At 36.0% G+C, this 19,181-nt stretch overlaps 1 protein-coding gene across 1 annotated transcript in view; it reads right to left on the minus strand.

Moving 5' to 3' along the window:
* LOC120629267 overlaps positions 1-17,407 on the minus strand; it is a 36,047-nt gene extending 18,640 nt beyond the window's left edge. The window contains exons 1-2 of the mRNA XM_039898153.1: positions 17,169-17,407; positions 3,787-3,981 (exon numbers count right to left, since the gene is read on the minus strand). Coding sequence (XP_039754087.1) covers positions 3,787-3,973 — 187 coding nt within the window. The 5' untranslated portion in view covers positions 3,974-3,981; positions 17,169-17,407. The remainder of the gene's footprint in view (positions 1-3,786; positions 3,982-17,168) is intronic.
* Between the last annotated feature and the right edge of the window lie 1,774 nt (positions 17,408-19,181).

The raw sequence follows: 19,181 nt of genomic DNA on the forward strand, positions 1-19,181 counted from the left end.
ATCTGCTAAGCCCCTTACTGCTCTACCATCAAACAGGTGAGATTGCAGGCAGATAGCTTACTTGTAGTAGAATAAAAACTATGCTTACTAAATATATGAAATGACACAATATTTTATTACTGTCGCTTTGAACCAACATACCGAAAGAAGGGTCAATAAACACTATCGATTTGCCGTTTAGACGTAGCGGGTGCTACTGATACCTTTTTAGTGGCCACAAAAACTATTAACTTGTTTGCCGATACATTAGGGTGGCACGTTAGTGCACTTTATGGTCGGCCACTATGTTTTGTTGCCACTTCACAAACTTGCTACTGAGTTGTGAACATTTGGTATATTCAGTTAGTTCATCGTTTATTGGTTTGTTGGGTTTATAGCAGAACAGGAATAATAACATGATTTTTTTAAATATTAATTCTTTACTAAGTATCATCATCATCATCATCACCATCGTATTAACCCATTACCAGCCCACTGCAGGGCAGGGATCTCCTCCTACTATGAGAAAGGACGTAGTCTACCGATTGGTTGACTCCACACACATTTGAGAACATTAAAACATAGAGAAAACTCAGAGAAAACTCTCAGGCATGCAGGTTTCCTTACGATGTTTTCCTTCACCGTTAAAGCGAGTGTTATTTAATTACTTAAAACGCATATAACGTTGAAAAGTTAGAGGTGCGTGCTGGGATTCGAACTCGGCCCCCCGAAAGTGAAGTCGAGGTCCTACCCACTACTTATCGCTAACTAAATATGTTTATTAATAGTTAATATTATGAGTCGTGAAGTTCAGTAACATGGCTTGGAGAAAGGATGTACAATGGAGTCGTAAGGTGTTTTAATGATGCACCGGTAAATGCAGCGTTGGTCGATCCCCAACGAAGTGGATATACGACATCAAACAAGTCGCTGGGAGCCGATGGAAACAAGCGACCGGGCACCATGGATTTTGGAACTCCCTACAAAAGTCCTATGTCCAATGATGGCAAATATCATCAAGATGTGATTATTTGTGTGTTTGTTAATTAAAAATTTTGTATTTAAGCTATTTTGTTATAAAAATTACTCAATCATTTTAGATGTCTACTAACTTAATACTTTCAACCTAGGATTGAAGTATATTTGTACGTTTTTATATTTGTATGTAAAACAATTATAATGTTATATCAATCAAAATCTAGTAAAAATATTTTGAAAATTTAAAGAAAGATAGGCTATATTTTATTTCAGGTACAATATGTTTTATTTCAGAAAATAATTCAATATGTAATGCAATATTAACTTAACTTCTGTATATAAAAGCTTTCTAGACTTTGTAATGATTAAAGTATTTTCAGAGTATAACGATTTAAAAACAAACGAGTATACAAATCTTTTTTCTTTTTATAATTTATTGAGTATAGACACTTAGAGGCTTACTCTCAATCTCTCGCGACTATGCGAGAAGATGCTTGTATCTAGCACGAACACATTAACAGGCTGGTTGTGATCGTGATGAATAGCAAGTTACAACTACAGATGTAGTGTAAAGAATTTTCCCAGGAATGTGTTTACGAGGTCTTGGCATCAATTAGCCTGACATCAAAGTAGGAAGAACGAATTACGCAAGATCTCAGGAACAAAGCATCTATCTAAATATACGTCTGTATTGCATTTATTTACGCGTTTCTCATTTGGAAACAGAAATAGATCAGCGTCCGTCGACCCCAGTGCCATATGCTCATAATTAATCATAAACTTTCGTTAGATTTTAGTCTTAGGCGTCGGAGCGTCTCTGAGATCAAAATCTACTGTGATATTTGATGTTAATGCAGACATTATTAAATGATTTTAGAGATAACAAGATGATATCGATTATGTAAAGTATTCTTCGATTGACGCAATTTGAATAGGGTTATCAAGTTTTTTAAGGCATTTTTTTTAATGTTTGGTATAAGTTATCTACGTTCAAGTTTGCAAGAATGTATGCGCTAAGGTAAATACTTCGATTAATAAATATCTTCTTTATAATTTAAAATATGTCTAAGATTTTTTTTTTATATAAATTGGCAATTTCAAACTTCAAGCTCTACATATTGGCGATTAAAAGTTGATTCAGTCTGATTTTCGAAAGATACGAAACGCAAGGTGCTAACGCATTTTATCTACTTGAAATTAGACTGATTAAGTCAGACGTATTGTCTAGAAGCGTCCAATGCTAGTGAACTGATACTTCAGAGGTACAACAGACATTTTAAAAGCGTAAAAAGGTGTATTGCTTCTGTTGTTGTTCTCCGACTCCTGCATAGTTGCAGTGCCTGTTAGTATTGCAGCAGTATATAAAAAAGTATGAAGTGGTAAATCTACGTCATGAAAACTCGAAAATGCAAAGTTATATCAAAGAAAAAATTAAAATTATTAAAGAAAACTTTCATATTAGTTTTCCTGTACCTACCATTTTAATTACGTAGTACTCGTATAAGTACCGAATGAAAATACATAATTTATTTATTATTTTAAAATTTTGTTAGTCTCATCAATATAATCTTAAAGTTTGACACATTTTAACCCTAACTCCAGACTTCGGGCTGTCAAACGTGTCTATCATTTGAGATGGTGATGATAGCGACACTACTCTTGGAACAGTGCCCTTGTAAACAAACGCGATGTCTGCGTTAGCGCAAATCGATAATTTTAAATGGACGACCTAAAGTTATAATTAGACAGCTTCTTAGAAATAAAAATGATTAACGCAAACGAAACAAAGTCGCGTATTTGTCCAAATTATAAGGAAGCTTAAATAGTGCAGGTCATGTTTGTCGAAAAACCGATGGCTGTTGCTCTTGTTGAGTTCTGCAGCAGAGACTGCGGGTCGGTAAGCTCAGTGAGAAAATAAGATTGATTAAAACTCTATCTGAAAGTTGCTGAAAGACAGAGGACTGTGTGTGGAAATGCGCTTTTGGAGAGACCTTTGTTAAGCAATGAACGTGAAGTGAATAAATATTATTCCTTCCTCTCGAATGCCCCTTAAATCTACTTAAATACTTTATCTCTTCAAAAAATCAAATAAAATCAAGAGAGAGGATAGAGAACAAAGAATGAATGACAAGGGACAGTAGCAAAAAAAACAGTGAAGTATATGGGGTAAGGTATGTAATACTACTATGTTAATAAAATACGCGTTTGTCATAGAAGATAGTTTAACGATTGCTTTGATCCTACTAGGAAGATATATAATTCTAATACAGATCACGTACTTCATATTATATTTATTAATAAAAATGTTTGTCTGGACTACACATTCTCGGTATTTATATTATGAGATGATTAAGAAATTCTCCTAATATCACACAACCGTAAGCGGATGCTTTCCTATACCGGATCTTTTTTCTTTTATTTCATAACATGTTAACGTTTGACTGTAATCAAACTAAAATTATTGTAGATACTAAAATGAATCAGGAATAGTATTGCAGTTATTTTTAACCCATACTGTTCATCAGATCTAACAAAGGATATTTCTCTTATAAGATCACAGAGTTTACCACTGCGCCATGGTGGATATCAAAAATCTGTTAATCATTGGCAACGTCGCCCTTGTTTACTCACTTGATAGCCCATAATTGCCCACAGCTGGACTAAAGGCCTCTCAAAGGCAGACGGGTTGGTATCGTGGTAAGTAGTATAAGAACTGGGGACAATGCTGCTGCCCATTTTCCATAACATTCTCTTAGTCGCCTCGTACGACACCCAGTCATCGTAATATTTCGTTAAAAATTGTACGAAAATAAATAAATACAAACTCACCACTGCCTCCTTCAATATGGAACCATTTCTCAGTACAAACAGCAGTAATCCATACAAAAGTGCACAGGCCGACCAGCACGGTGCAAGCGAAGAGTATACGTCTCTCGATAACCAACGCCCGGAGCAGCGGCCTTCGTTCCGCGGCACCCACTGAGGAGGCCGTGGACATCTTATCAGTTTCCATCATCTTGACACCTGAAACAAAGGTAGCAGTTACATAAGAAGAATCAAATGTAAACGGTAAAAGTAGCATTGGTAGACCTCGATAACTTGGATAGACAACCTTAACTAGCCGCAAGGAGCCGCTGGACGGTAGCAGCACAAAATACCAATTTTGATTGATCTACATACATACATGTATTTTTATTACTAACATTGATTGATGATAAGAAGATATAATGTACTTTTAGCCTTTGATCTCCTGGTAGTTGCCGTTACAATCTAGACTGCGTAGCAACATTGCATTGGACTTTAACCACTGAGGCCAGTAAGAGTTTTCTTCTCGCCCCGCACTTACAGCCCAATTGTTCTGTTCAGACAGTTCTTTCGGACCTCTGTATACTTTAACATTGTGGCTAGTAAACTGTTACGTGTTAAGTTACGTGCTAGGTTATGGGTTTGGATTTGTGAGGAAACCTGGATTGTTGAATCACTATATGCACAACGTAAAAAGTTTTATTGGAATTTTAGTTTCTCATAAAATCTCCCAACATCTTTTCCCAACAACTATCTCATCAAGCTACAAGGAAAGGAACAACGTATGTTTTTACTGTCGAAACCTCACTAACCTCATTAACCTCACTAAATATCTCCACGGCGGCGCTTCCAATAGGAAGATATTTTAGAACCTACACCTTTATTATTCATTAAATATAAGTTAATGTTTACTTTATTGCACGCTTTATTCTAATGCCAAGATAGAATATGTATCATTGGCATAATATAATACGTACAAATACGTAAATGAAAATGTACCGTTAATAAATACTACGGTAATAATATTATTTCCGTCACGAAACCACATCAAAGCTTCCAGTGCAATTGTCGTTAATTCAACTGTAACGTAAATCGGAATATTGATATTTTGTGTTTTGTAATTTAACTTTGGAGTATTATTCATTTTGAACTGCTTATCAGGCCTACGGGAATAGGATAGAATATTGTTTAGCTGGCACTACAGTTAACTAAATATGTCATAGTTAACTGTATTTGCAAAATAGTTGTAGTATTTAGTCTTTTATTTATTCATACAAAGAATTATGCGTCAAGAGGTCATGGGTTTTTTTAATTCCCAGGTGTGGCATAATAAGTAACAGAGACCGACGATAAACCGACGATTTTACGTGCTCTCTCCCCAAGGCAATGAGGTGGACAACGTCATAATTTCCAAACTCCAGGCTAAACTCCATGATGGAAAACTCACAACCTAATCTAACAATTATTGCCCGATCAACGATTGATTCGTTGATCGGGCAATAATTGTTAGGTTAGGTTCATTTAAAAACTACCACTTACTACTGTATATACGAGGCAGTAGATTGGTTTACTACCAACTGTGGTTAGGATGGCAGGAAACTGTAGAGTGAAGACAAAGCTACGTTATATTGTAGCTGAAATGGGTAGTAATAAAATATCATCTGGGTCTCGACGGCATTTACGACCATATAATAACGACTCTCTCGCGTTTTGTATAAATAATTAATATATGTTTATTTTAACTCTTATTACTGTTATATGGAAAAATCCGCTATGTTTATGTTTGACACATTTTCCGGTGATAAATAAAGAAATTATTACTGCCCAAACAGAAACACGGCGCGTAAATTATCTTTTCTATTTTGTAACTGTGTCTTGAAGGCCTTTAGTCTAGGTTATTTCAGGTGGGTCGTATCATGCTCACATTCGCCTCGTTGGTTAGCATGGTCAACTACGATACGGATATTCGGTGAAGACCACAAATCCGCAATGGAGCAGGGTTCTATGCTCTAGAAATCTCTCTTATGAAAGTGGAGGCCTGTGCCCAGAAGTGGACGTTATTTGGCTACTGATGATGCTGACGTATTTTGGTCACTAAATCTTTATATTTATGGAAGAGAATGTGACAAGAGCAGTGCGTGTACGACCACTGCGCGAAGATACTTGAGAGATCCTGTTTTCGACTCCTGCCAGTAACAATTTGGAAATTCATAATTTCTAAATTTTCTCGGGCCTGGTAGAAATTCTGTGGTGGTGGAATTTTCAGCCGTGGCCAGTAAGGCCGTTCTTACAATCTAAAGCCTAAAATCCGACCAGGGGTATAGACCTAACTGCCATATCTACCCGTAACAGGTTATCCCACTAATATCTTAGACTGTAACATCTGTTACAAAACGTAATATCAATCTATAAGAGTTTTTTGATGACTGGAAGACTGTGGCCAGACCTAATAGGAGACCTTTCATACACTAAAAGTGATGATGATAAACGAACCTGTTCAAACGCCGGGATATTTGAACACGTTTTGCTTATTCACGTTGAGCTGGGTCGCACGTGCCCTCGCCTGGACGCCCGGAGACATGTCCGATGACGTCATTTTATATGCAAAGTTTACCTACTTCGATATTAAGTGTTTACGTTACTCTTGACCGTAATACCTATATCTCGAGACCAGGGTTGCTGCTTTTAATTAACACGTAGGCTCCTACGTAATCTAAATAAAGATGAATGAACTCCTGAACTTCACCGATTTAAAGACAGTTAAGAAAAAAAATGTTTTTATCGTTCACTGGGAAAAACCGAAACGCTTTTACTTTTTTTGTTACGCATGTTAACCAAAGTCGCAAACTAGATTCGGCTGGTACTGGACCGACTTTGGCGGACTGAACATACTAATGGATGTTAAACAATTATTATTCGCTTGTAATAATGGATATCAAACTGTTTTCTATAATATATTCGCACATTCCTTAACAGCCGACCGAGTGGCGTCGCGGCGCCTGGCGACATCCAAATGACGCCAGCCTGTGTTCACACAAGACTTCCTTCGCTATTGTCTAGATGACTTGTCCTTAATAACATATCTTATTATAGAATTTTGAATTCTGTATTTTATTTTAATTGTATTCGTTCATGATATAATGAATCTTACTCTTCGTATACCTCTTTGAATAAACAGAAAAAAATCACATAAAATAATGCGGTAAATTTAAATGGGAGGTGTTATTGATACATAGCAATCTATATATATAAAAGAAAAAGTGTGTGGGTATGTTCCGTAAAGGCTCCGAAACGGCTGGACCGATTTCAATGGAACTTTCAGGGAATCTCCGGATTGACCTGGCGAGCTTGGAAGCTTGGAGCTTGTAAAGCTTGGTGACTCGCGACTTCGTCTGCGTTTGTTTTTTGATGTGGCATTAAATTTAGTTGTAGTTCTAAAAAAAATTAAGTACGCAGTAACGGTAAGCCTTAAATGAGGGGTTTGCTGCTGTCCGCTGAGGCGTTCTATCCTCTTTCTCCAACCACAGTTTGGGCAGAATTAAACACATATTATAATCTCTATAGTACAAAAATATGTATTTAAATCGGTTATAATTGGTCGGAGTTATGGTGTAAAAATCGTCAAACACTCCCAAAGGAACCGAGCTTAATGTCGGGATAAAAAGTACCCTATATTACTTCTAACACTTCCAAGAATATGTTTACAAAGTTTCATGAGGATCGGTTAAGTAGTTTTGCGTGAAAGCGTAACAAACAAACTTACATTGACATTTATAATATTAGTAGGGATAGGGATGATGATATTCTATTGTTGCTCGAGAAGAGAATAGAAGAGAATGAATACAGAGAGAAATAAATGATTTAATGTATTATGATACTTAAATATTTAATGATGTAAGTTTATCGTTTAAATAAAATAAAGCAAAATCTAGCCCGGCGAAGCGGGCTGGCTACGCTGGTCTTTACATAAAAATGCATGGTAGTTTAAATGTTATAAACACATATTGACATATTTATTAAAAAGTAGATGTGCCCTGCGGCTTTGTCCGTGTTAATTACGGGATACAGCGTACTTACATAGACTACACCTACTGCAATAAATCAAATACTAAACGTATACAATTTTGAATCCTACTGGTACTACAACTATACATATAGTATTATTATATATTAAGTACATATAGTGTTTTAACATATTTAAACAAATAACTGATGTGTGGGCGAATCATATACTTGTTCTTGATCTTAGAGCTTTAATCACCCTTTATTTAAAACCTGCAATCACGTAAACATTGCCAAACACTATTGACCGGCCAGCGATTGTTTTCTTTTTTTTACTCCACTACAAGTTAGCCCTTGACTGCATCTCACCGGGTAAGTGATGATGCAGTCTAAGATGGTAGCGGGCTAACCCTTAGGGAGTATGGTAATCATACCCCTAATCGGTTTCCACGCGATATCGCTTAGCGGCACGTCTTTGTTGCTAGGGTGGTAACTAGCTACTGCCAAAGCTTCCCACCACACCAGAGTAAATTCAGAAATTATAAATTCCCAAATTGACCTTGCCGGGAATTGCAATTGCTATTGCAATTGCAAATTGGTATATTAAGAGATAATTGGTATATTAATTATTAGGTAGGTCCAATTTCGAGAAGGAGGTGAACCCCCGAATCCAAATCGGATGGGCAGCGTTCGGGAAACTTCGTGCCATCTTTTCGTCAAAAATCCCTCAGTGCCTGAAGACGAAAGTCTTCGAACAGTGCGTGTTGCCAGTGATGACCTATGGCTCTGAAACATGGTCGTTAACTATGGGCCTCATAAGAAGGCTTAGAGTCACTCAGCGGGCGATGGAGAGAGCTATGCTCGGAGTATCTCTACGCGATCGAATCAGAAATGTGGAGATTCGTAGAAGAACCAAAGTTACCGACATAGCTCAACGAGTCGCGAAGCTTAAGTGGCAATGGGCCGGGCACATAGTTCGGAGAAAGGATGGACGTTGGGGTCCCAAGGTGCTAGAATGGCAGCCCCGTACTGGTAAGCGCAGCGTTGGTCGACCCCCAACGAGGTGGACAGACGACATTAAGCGCGTCGCAGGTAGCCGTTGGATCCAAGCGGCTCAGAATCGTGGAACTTGGAACTCCCTACAAAAGACCTATGTCCAGCAGTGGACGTCTATCGGTTGATGTGATGATGATGATGATGATGATATTAAGATATGTATTAGTATATTTATTTTTTTTATTTATCAATAGTATTTTTGTATTTGTGTAGTCTGGTTTATGTATTAGTATGTAGATATTCGTATGTATGTATTAAATAGTGTACCCCACCTATACGTTTTCTTTTTAGTTTTCCTAATCCTAAGGTTGCCTGGCAGAGATCGCTACCTAGCCTTTTGTATCCTGCTTCATTCTTCATGTGTTTGTTCTTTTTTTTGTCTCGTTTTTCTGAGTGGTGTACAAATAAAGAGTATAAATAAGTTTACTTTTACAAATAAATGAGTATAAATAATTGCGTATTGCGTGTTTCGGCTCAATTGAATGTTCTCAAGTAGATAGACATACTGACTGGGAACCCTATGGTAGAAAAACTTCTAGCTATGGAGGGTTGTTTAAATTTTGTGACAGAGTTACTGTTTTTTTGGTAAAATGGAATAATAAATTATTTATCATTTCTTCTGTCCAGCAATAAATCTCATAATCCCTAACTTACAAAAATAAGTATTGCGCTCACTGGGGCTTAAAGTTTAATGCAATATTTGAATGTAATGAAACAGCTCATCGCTTATATTAATTGCCACTCGACTCGTTGTCATGTTGGATAAGCTTTACAGAGTTTTTCTAATTTCCGGGTTTTTCTAATTGCTCCGAACTAAATGAAAAAAAAGTACGTGAAGTAGTCAAAAATACATAGAAAATTACATTAAACCTTAATGCTTTTCGATCAATATCTATTAAAAAAGAGATTTTTTTTATATTCTTCTTATATGTTTAAATATCAAGACCATTCGTTAGTCGTTTTTTTATAAAAAAAATATAATTTCTTATAAGAAAACTACTAACGAATGGTCTTGGTCAAAAATATAAAGATCACAGAACGCAAGAACGCAAGACCAAAATAGATAATAAAATATAATTACTCTCTTATTGTATCTCACATATATGTACAGATATTTAAGTATTTCTTATTCAAAGATCGAAAGGCGCCAGGACTCCTGGCGTCACAGTCGATAACGCTAAGTCGTGCTTAAGTACATTATTATGTATTCTACTTATTTTTAATACCTACTCATTTCTGTGAGCACGGCATTTATTATGATGGTGATACGCCGAGCTTTAAGTTACTCGCGTTCAACTTAAGCAAACTGATCCTTGTACATAAATGTGTATTTAAATATGTGGCATGATGTCTAGTATTTTTTAACATAATCATGATCATCATCAATCGCCTATTTGCATTCACGACTTAAATATGCCTTTTCTAGTGGTCTATCGCAGAACCGAAGGCCCATGAGGGTAGACGTGTTCTGGAAGCGGGAATGTAGGGAGTTCGGCATAATATATGTCGTGATGACGGCAGATCGAAATACAGTTGTCACGCACCTCCACAAACCTCCTCTTCGACGGGCGTCGTACGAGGCGACTAAGGAACTATAACGGAGAACGGGCAGCAGCGTCCTCTATGCATCTACTACCATCTACTGCGATCAACAATCCGTCCGTCCAGCTTGGTGATTTAGCAAACCTTCCCGTTGGGAGAGGATTTAATTCCAAACATTGACTGTTATAGGCTTCGATGAAATATAAAAATATCGCAGCGTGAAACTTCCCCTAGCCCGCAGACAATTTTATAAAGCTAGCAGACATCGACAGCACGACAAAGGTGAGGGACAGTGTGTGTGGTGCCCTTTAAAAGGCTTCCTTCGTGTGTATATGGGACACATAATGTTACAAACAAATTGGTGCTGTAGTGGGCTGTGGATCACAGAATATACGAGGGCATTGCAAATGCCATCCTAGCATTATCGATAAGTTTATTTATATAGTATTTATTGACGGATCAAGCAGCTCATCTAATGCTAAGTGAAATCCATCGTCTATAAACAGAACAACACTTTGTAGGGCATGCTAGAACCACGTCCTCCAACGTGCCGTATCAACATAAGCCGTAGGTGCTAAGCCTCGTGTGCCAGCAACCACTCCTTTTAGTACTTTCCGGGGCGACATCGGTCACAAAAAGCTGTAATACCGTATAGTCTAGTTACGCTGCTTCAACGCAGGTTCACTGTCAATTTTTACGGCATGAGCTGTTGTTAAAAGTGTATAGTAAGATAAAAATGGTATAGAGAATCAAGGTTATATTTCAAGGCCCAATTTCACAACTCGCCGCTGCCCTTAGCTTTAAAAACAAAAAGTTATGAAAAGCTGACGAGTGCTGAATAAAAATGTTATCGCACCCTGTTGTATTTTTTTGAAAACGTATTCTTTTTCTTATCAGACCCGATGCTTCAGAAAGATTAATAGATCTTCAAAAAGCCTTTAGGGAAATTATCTTTAGAACGGAGATGAAATTGAGTATTAATTTCAACATAGTATGTTCTAGTATATGTATATTAGTTTATTATTTTTTATATTTATTATTATTAGTATTTTATGTGTGTAATCTTGATAAGTATTAGTGTGTAATTGTTCGTAAGTATGTATATAATAATAATACACCCCACCAATCGGTTTCCCTTGGTTTTCCTAATCCCAAGGTTGCCTGGAAGAGATCGCTACTAAGCGATAAGGCCGCCCTTTGTATCCTACTTTTTAAGTTTATTTTTGTTGTGTCCATTGTTTTTTTTTTTCTATTTGTGGTGTACAAATAAAGTGTATAAATAAAAATAAATAAACATATTGCACATTTCTAGAGGACTCTTCTTACTAACTGTAACCTGCACAAAAGCAATCGTGTGGTATGTTAAAGTTGTTTGTGGCTCGCCAAATCAATTGTAATGTCCATGTGTAATTTCAACTCAACCATTAGCTTCAACTGTCAAAATAACTGATACCGACTGCATAACGCAATTAACACACTGGTCTAGGCTGAATACAAAAATAACCTAAACCTATAAAAGCGTAACGCACATAATGAATTGTTGTATAGACAAGTGGTCTCGTTAACTCTTCGCGCAATGAAACAGACAAATCTATTTAAAAAAAAAAACAAAGCGTGTTAGAAATAGAAAAAGAAAAATGTAGTTTAAATGTTGGTTGCAAGATATCCGAGATTCGCGTACATACTCGTTACTGGTATGCAAATAAATTTTAACTGCCTCGTTGATCTCGTTTTGCATGTCCAGTTGGGCATGCTGAAACTACAGATCACAAAACATAAATCAACCCAAAACCAACCCACTATGGGCATGGATATCCGCTCAGAATGAGAAGGTTATATGCCTTAATCCACCTCGCTAGCCAAGCTTCGATAGGGACTTCGGTCTGGCCGTTAAATATAAGAGAAAAAGCTGCTATTAGGAGTAACAGACTTCAAGTTTATTCATTTGTAGATCGATATGTTTTATATTTTCAAATTCCATTCTCTAGTTTCGTTCAATATTAATAATAAAAAAACAAGTATAATTTCCAAGTAAAATAACACCACTTCATTAATGACACGGATAGATGCATTGCCAAATCGCCGATATCATCGGCTGATATGTGGCTGATAACATATTGTAGCTAATAGATTTAGCAGATTATCAGCAAGCTATAAATCTAACCATGTTTTTGGTTTATTTAAAAACATCTACTTCATTTGTATACTTTTACATTAAACGGTCTTTATGGAAAAGGGGTACCTTATTAGTGGGGTCAAACCGTATTTATAATAATGCAACAGTTGTTTCAAAAGTTTTTGCAGGGATCAATACTTCTGCATTAAAAACCGCGCAAATATTATTTCTTGGTTAAAAAAAATTTTTAGCACGTTGATTTGAATGTATGACATTTTTTGCGTTATATTTGGTTCAAAAGAATACGCACACAGTACTAAAGAAACACATGTTTTAGAGTTTTTTTTTTTAATAATAATGCCAAACGGGAAATGAAGGGGATGATTGTTGAAAGCATTGATCTTTTTAGCTTTGCCTGTAGCTTGTTTTCTTTTGACTGATAGGCAAAGCAGAAAAATTTCTTAATCTTCATATCAAGATAGGAACTGGTTTCGTAGAATGTTTCTTGAAACCTTCAAATTTACCTTTTACACTGGGATAATTACTTAATTGCATGGAAAAACGTAAAATCTCCGCAACTCGCGGGTAAGAGCGAAACTACTAGTATTATATGTGATGACGTATTAATCAGACGTATTTCACCTTCCATTTTCTTGTGAAGGCAGCAAAAATCATTTGAGCAAAGCTCAACTATTGTGCGAGTAAATTAATTTCAAAATTATGGTTTAAGAGCATTATTTAAAGGGTTGTAGGCGTAAATAAACCTAAATGTGTTTTCCTAGGTATGCTGGAGCTCAGGATATCTCAACGTGATCATATAAGCAATGAGGAGATTTGAGAAAAACCAGAGTTACCCACTCAATGAATCTCGAATCTGAACCGGCAATGTGTGGGGCGTGGGCAATAGCTCGGAAAACCAATGGATGCTGGGGTCTTCTGGCAATGGAAACCCCATAACGGTAAAAGTAAAAGTAGCGATGGTAGACCGCCATACTTTTACCAGCTGCGGGACTGTACAAATTATTAGTTTTAGGTACTTTTTTAATGTTATTTGGAACCAGTAGTAAACGTCCATCGCACTGCAGTCATACTAAAAGTGATAAAGTATAAAAATTTAGAGGTTTGACTAGAAAGAACTTTATAACTAGCATATCGTACTTATTCTTTTTGTAGGTAGTAATTTCGAGAAATGACCGCCGTAAATGGTGATTCCACGCCCTGGAACAGCGTAAACAAGGAAGCAAAAAATACACAGTTTTATTTCTGAAATATGAGCGCCATTATGTATAGGGCATGCTTCCAATATACGTAGCGTAAACAGGCGTGATGTGCAAGTTGATGAAAGACTTATTGTTGTAATATTGTAGCTGTATTCTCTATTCTATTCTATACAACGCTTAAATTAAAACCGAAATATTACTTCACACGCTTATAGTTTTCGAGTAAACCCCTGTCATAGTTTTCACTGAAAGAAATCAGATACATCCCTAACATCACATGCAAAATTAAAATAAAGTGACTCCTGGCACTTCGTAGCGTAGTCGCATTGCGTAGCGTATGTACCATGAGCGCGTCGGTCTTAGACTTGCAAAAAAAACTGGAGGTTCTCAGTTCGGTTGTTTTTTTATGTTTAGTTCGCTGAGAGCTCAGAACGCTGTCATTTATAAACCAACTTCAAAATTTTTAGTTGTATTACATAATCGGGTTTTTTTTTTATTATTTTAAAGTACTTAGAAGTGCTAAAGTTGGTTGTAATATAAGCACAACATGCGTTATTAACACAACTACGCTACACTGACGATATGGTTCTTCTAAGTCCCTCAATCAAGGTTCTTAGTATACGGCTCAACATCTGTGAAAGTTCATTTGTTGAGAGGGATCATCGCCTGCGGTATAATGTGAAGGACGCAGATGATAATATTCCAAGCTGGAAAAGGTCCGGAGGATATACCATACCATTTAATGATTTGTATTTGTATTGTAGATTGAAATAGGTACTGTCTGAAATAAACAAGATTATTTTAATTCTAATATGCCAGAGGTGTCAAGTAGGAGTTCAGCGGAGATAAATCATTAAACTAAAAAAAATTCTATAGATCGTATTTCATTATGAATACTCTTTTTTGAAAGATAATACTGTTTTTTCGCTGTAAGAAAACCTTAAGTCCTATGAAAAAGCACCTTACGTGTTTTTGAGAGTATAACCTGCGGACCATTTATCTTTTACTCAGTTAAGGAAAATAGAGCATTGAGATTACGCGCTGCGTCACGAGCACTGGCACCCCGTATGTGGCTGACATCCAATCAACTCGCACGAAAGTTTTTTAATGCACCTTTTTATACGTTCCGCAAAGTATGGAATACCTTTCCCCCTTTGAACCCTGGTGTCTTAGCTGCATATTGTAACTTGAGTATCTTCAAGGCTTTGTTTATTGCACAGCAAGTTAAACCTTAACTGCAAATCTCACCTGCTGGTAAGTGATGATGCAATCTACATCGGTAGCGGGCTAACCTGTTAGGGAGTATTGTTAGTTATAGTTTTATGAAATTCATATCAAATCCATACGCCCTAAACTGTTTCAACGCGACGTCAGGATTTAAGAAATTCTATGCGGATGTAGCTGTTGGCATCCACTAGTTTGGATAAATTTTATAACAATAAAGAAAAACCTCCCTTGTAAAGGAAACTTAAAGTTTTGTTTGCATATAACGTGTAACCGAATTGCGAAATACTGTTAAGTGGTAAATAAATAAAAAATAAATACTTCATACTATTTATGAAGTATTTATTTATAAATACATAAAATACTTTATGTATTTAAGTTTTTATTTATTTACAATTTTCATATAATATAAATATTAACTCAAAAGAAGCATATTTATTTTTCCATATAAACGAATTCAAAACATTTTAAGAGTTTACTTATGACAATCTTATTGAAGATAAAAGACCGACACGTGCTTAGTACCTACGCTAAGCAACGCTTACCTTTATAATAAACTAGCTGTCCCGGCGAACTTCGTACCGCGCATCATATTTTTTTTGATGAATGTTATTATTTTAATACTTATTATCCTATTCCGGTCTAAGAGGAATCCAAAAAATCAAATATCATAAAAATTGGTCCAGCCGTTCTTGAGTTATAAATGGTGTAACTGACTTTTTATGTCAACTCAGACGGGAACGCTGTCGAACGGGATAAACAGTATCCTATGTCCGCCTCCTGGCTCTAAGCTACCCATCTACCAATTTTCAGCCATACCGGTACAGCCGTTCTTGAGTTATAAGTAGTGTAACTAACTCGACTTTCTTTTATATATATATAGATTAAATAAGTGACAAGAGTCACTTGATTTTGATTTTGCATATGATGTTAAGGCTTTAGATGATTTTTTTTACCAAAAACTATTAATTAGCGTTTCGGATTTACAAATAAGTCTCCAAGATATTATTAATATTATTATTAAACTTTTTTTGTAAAAAATATTGTAAACATTAACATAACATTAACATACAAAATATAGTAAAAACAGAAACATGTAGAAAGACGTAGAATCCAACGGGGGCCTTATCGCTTAATAGCGATCTCTGCCACGCAACCTTTGAATTAGGAAAAAAAGAAGAGGAGAATAGACTAAAAAAAAATAGTAAATATTGTGCATCTAAAGCCGGTAAAGTAATATTTCGGTCTTCATTTACACGTTGTATATAAAAGCATTAATTTATAGTTTGTGTATATTAACTACAAGTTCTGTTTGTATATATAAAAGAAATTGTTAATTGTAGTTTTACCTTACCCATTTGTTAATTGAATTTGAATGCTAAATGAGATATAAGTAGCTGGAGGCCTCAATGGAATACAAGTTTAAAAGTTTATCTATTTTGCTATAGTTTGTTTCGCTTTTCTTACATAAAGTAATTCCTTGTAGTTTATCTAGAAGTTCCTTTTGCCAAATGAACTATACTGTGATTGCTTTAAGGGATTGTCTTTATACTTTATTGTATAGGTACCTATAACAAAACTCAGTGCATATATTTCGGCACCCAAGACTCCTCCGTAACAGAATATAAGATATCTTCCGCATTTTTGTCTTATTGGCCCTCTACCTGATATGAATGATACGAATATCACTTGACTTTTTAATCTTAGAATATAATATATAGAAACATTCAAGAAAGTGTTTGCGTTATGTTTATGCCCGAAAACTGTTATGTGATATTTTTTGCATGATTCTGACACTTTCTTCATCTTAAAACTTTCCGTCGTGACTTGATTTCTTTTAAATTGAGAAAAAGCTGTAGACGATCCACTTACAACAGTTGGTAGGTACTTAAAGTTTTGGCACTGACCTATCCTTCCAAGTGAGCCTAGTCAAGAAATATACAAATAAAAGTAAAGTAGCGCAATACCGAAAAATCTAAGTATTTGTTTATTAATCTTGACTTTCAATACGATGCAACGAGTGGAAAGTTTCAAGAACAGTAAATTGACTAATGAATGCTTGCCATTAAACATAAATAATGCTATTAAACTTTTACTGTATACTTAGTTACAAGTCCAATTACTTTTTATTGTTCCCGTAAATTCAGTCTATTTCGAGACAAGTTCATTCCAATACTTCTGTGAAAACGAAAACGGTTTAAACAAATTTCAGAAAAGCATTAAGAATAATAAAGACTGGAACTGACCTGTTGATCTATCGTAGAGCTGCAAACCTGGTCACTATCACGAGCAATTGTAAAATTTGTGCATGTTTTCAGAGAAAATCCGCTTTGTTTCACTAATTACATTGCTATCAGCACTTGTAAGCACTTTGAAGTTCGAGCTGTTATTATTTCGTCACGGGACGCGTTTTTGGCTGAAAAGACGTGCGTCCAGGGCTGCCGGGACGCCCAACTAACCTGACCGACTGTTCTCGGGCGGGAAAAGCTCCCACGTGGCTTCTTACTCCGTTTTGTACGGGGCTGCGCGCGCCTGTTACCGGGTTACATCTACACAAATCCCACTCTGGCGTTTTCTTGCGTCTTGCTCTATTTTAAGCTTACTTCTGGTATGCTGCTATTTCCGTCTCTTTTTCTCCTTATTCGCTCGTTATTTTCGAAACCCCATTGTAGTTTTACTTTAAAGAACCTGCAACAGGCATAAAGACGGAATGCATTTAACAAAAAAAGGTATGAATAAAATCCAAGCTCTTATTGTACAGAATTCAGCAACTCATCGTAGTTTTTTTATAATTTACGAATCGTCATTGATTAGGCGTAATATTTTTGATAATATTGATATAATTTAGTATTTTATCCATTAAGTTCATAGAACGACTTATTTCCAGCTAGAAATTAAAACTGGCCACCACTGGTATTTTATTAAATATTCAAATTTTAAATAAAAATTTAAGCTTCTGAGTTAACATCTATCAAAGATGTCATACATTTAAGTGTTGATAAAATAGAATCAAAGAACATCAATGATATAATTATTATCATTTTGGATAGTATTTTTATAAGCAATAAAAATGTTTTCGTAAGTACATTTTTTACTTTTCATTTTATTAGTAGATAATACTACCTATTTAGTTTTTCGTGGTTTCTTTATGAAATACTGTTTTTTTCGATCGCTTAGTGCAAATAAAAATATATGTGTATCTACCTCCTTCTTTTAAATATCGTCATACTCTGACTCATCAGGTCCAGTTGACTCAAGAATATAATGTATAATGTTGCTACCTTCAAATGTACATTACAAGTGCTGATACGATCTGAATTAATAACCCCTTTATCCCCCAATCATATCCGCTGACAAGGAAAAAAACTAACTGATCCACCTTCGAAAGCACATGATACAATTATGAGCACAATCATCATTATTAACACATTACCGGGCCACTACAGGCCACCAATCAGCACTGGGCCAGCCTGGTAGACTACGCCCCCCCCCCCCCCCCTTTCTCATTGGGAGAGGAGACCCGTGCTCTGTAAAGGGCCGGTAACGGGTTGATGTGATGATGATGATAGAACACCGGTCTCCTCTCAGATTTAGAAATGTTTAAGCCGTAGTCCACCACGCTGGCCAAGTACAGTTTAATAGACTTCACATGCCATTGATAAAGAAATGGAGACCTCTCAGGAATGCATGCAATGTGGCCTTACGATGTTTTCCTTCAGCGTTAAGGCAAAAGGTAATTTAATGGCTTTAACTAAAAATACTACGAAAAGTCAGTTCGAATTCTCCAATCACTAGGCTATCACGACTTATGTGCAAAGTGAACACGGCCAGACTGTATAGGAGACATTTACCTCAGTTTAATATAGCACATATATTATGCCCATGCTCGGAGAATGGGTTAAACTGTGGGAGGAGATATGCAATTCGTCCTTTTTTTAAAAATTTCGGACCATGCTATCCTTGCTGGGCATAGTCATGTTGCAAGTCTCATAGAAAAGAGTAAAGCAGTATGAAAATTAAGCTTAATTTTCATAATATATCATGAAATTCCGCAAAGTTACAGCTGCTTCTATCCAAAAGAGAGTAGGTTTTTAAATGTTATATAAGTATACACTTTCCAAATGAGTTTGTACGTACCATGGTTAGGTTAACAACTCATCTTGTGCTAAGTGATCTTGCACATACGGCATATCTTCTATTCTGTATATCAAGGTCAGGGAATTGCAGGATAAGCCAACTAGAAACGTGATCTCTGTCAG

Source organism: Pararge aegeria, chromosome 14 (assembly GCF_905163445.1).
Source record: "Pararge aegeria chromosome 14, ilParAegt1.1, whole genome shotgun sequence".
Taxonomy (NCBI): Eukaryota; Metazoa; Arthropoda; class Insecta; order Lepidoptera; family Nymphalidae; genus Pararge; species Pararge aegeria.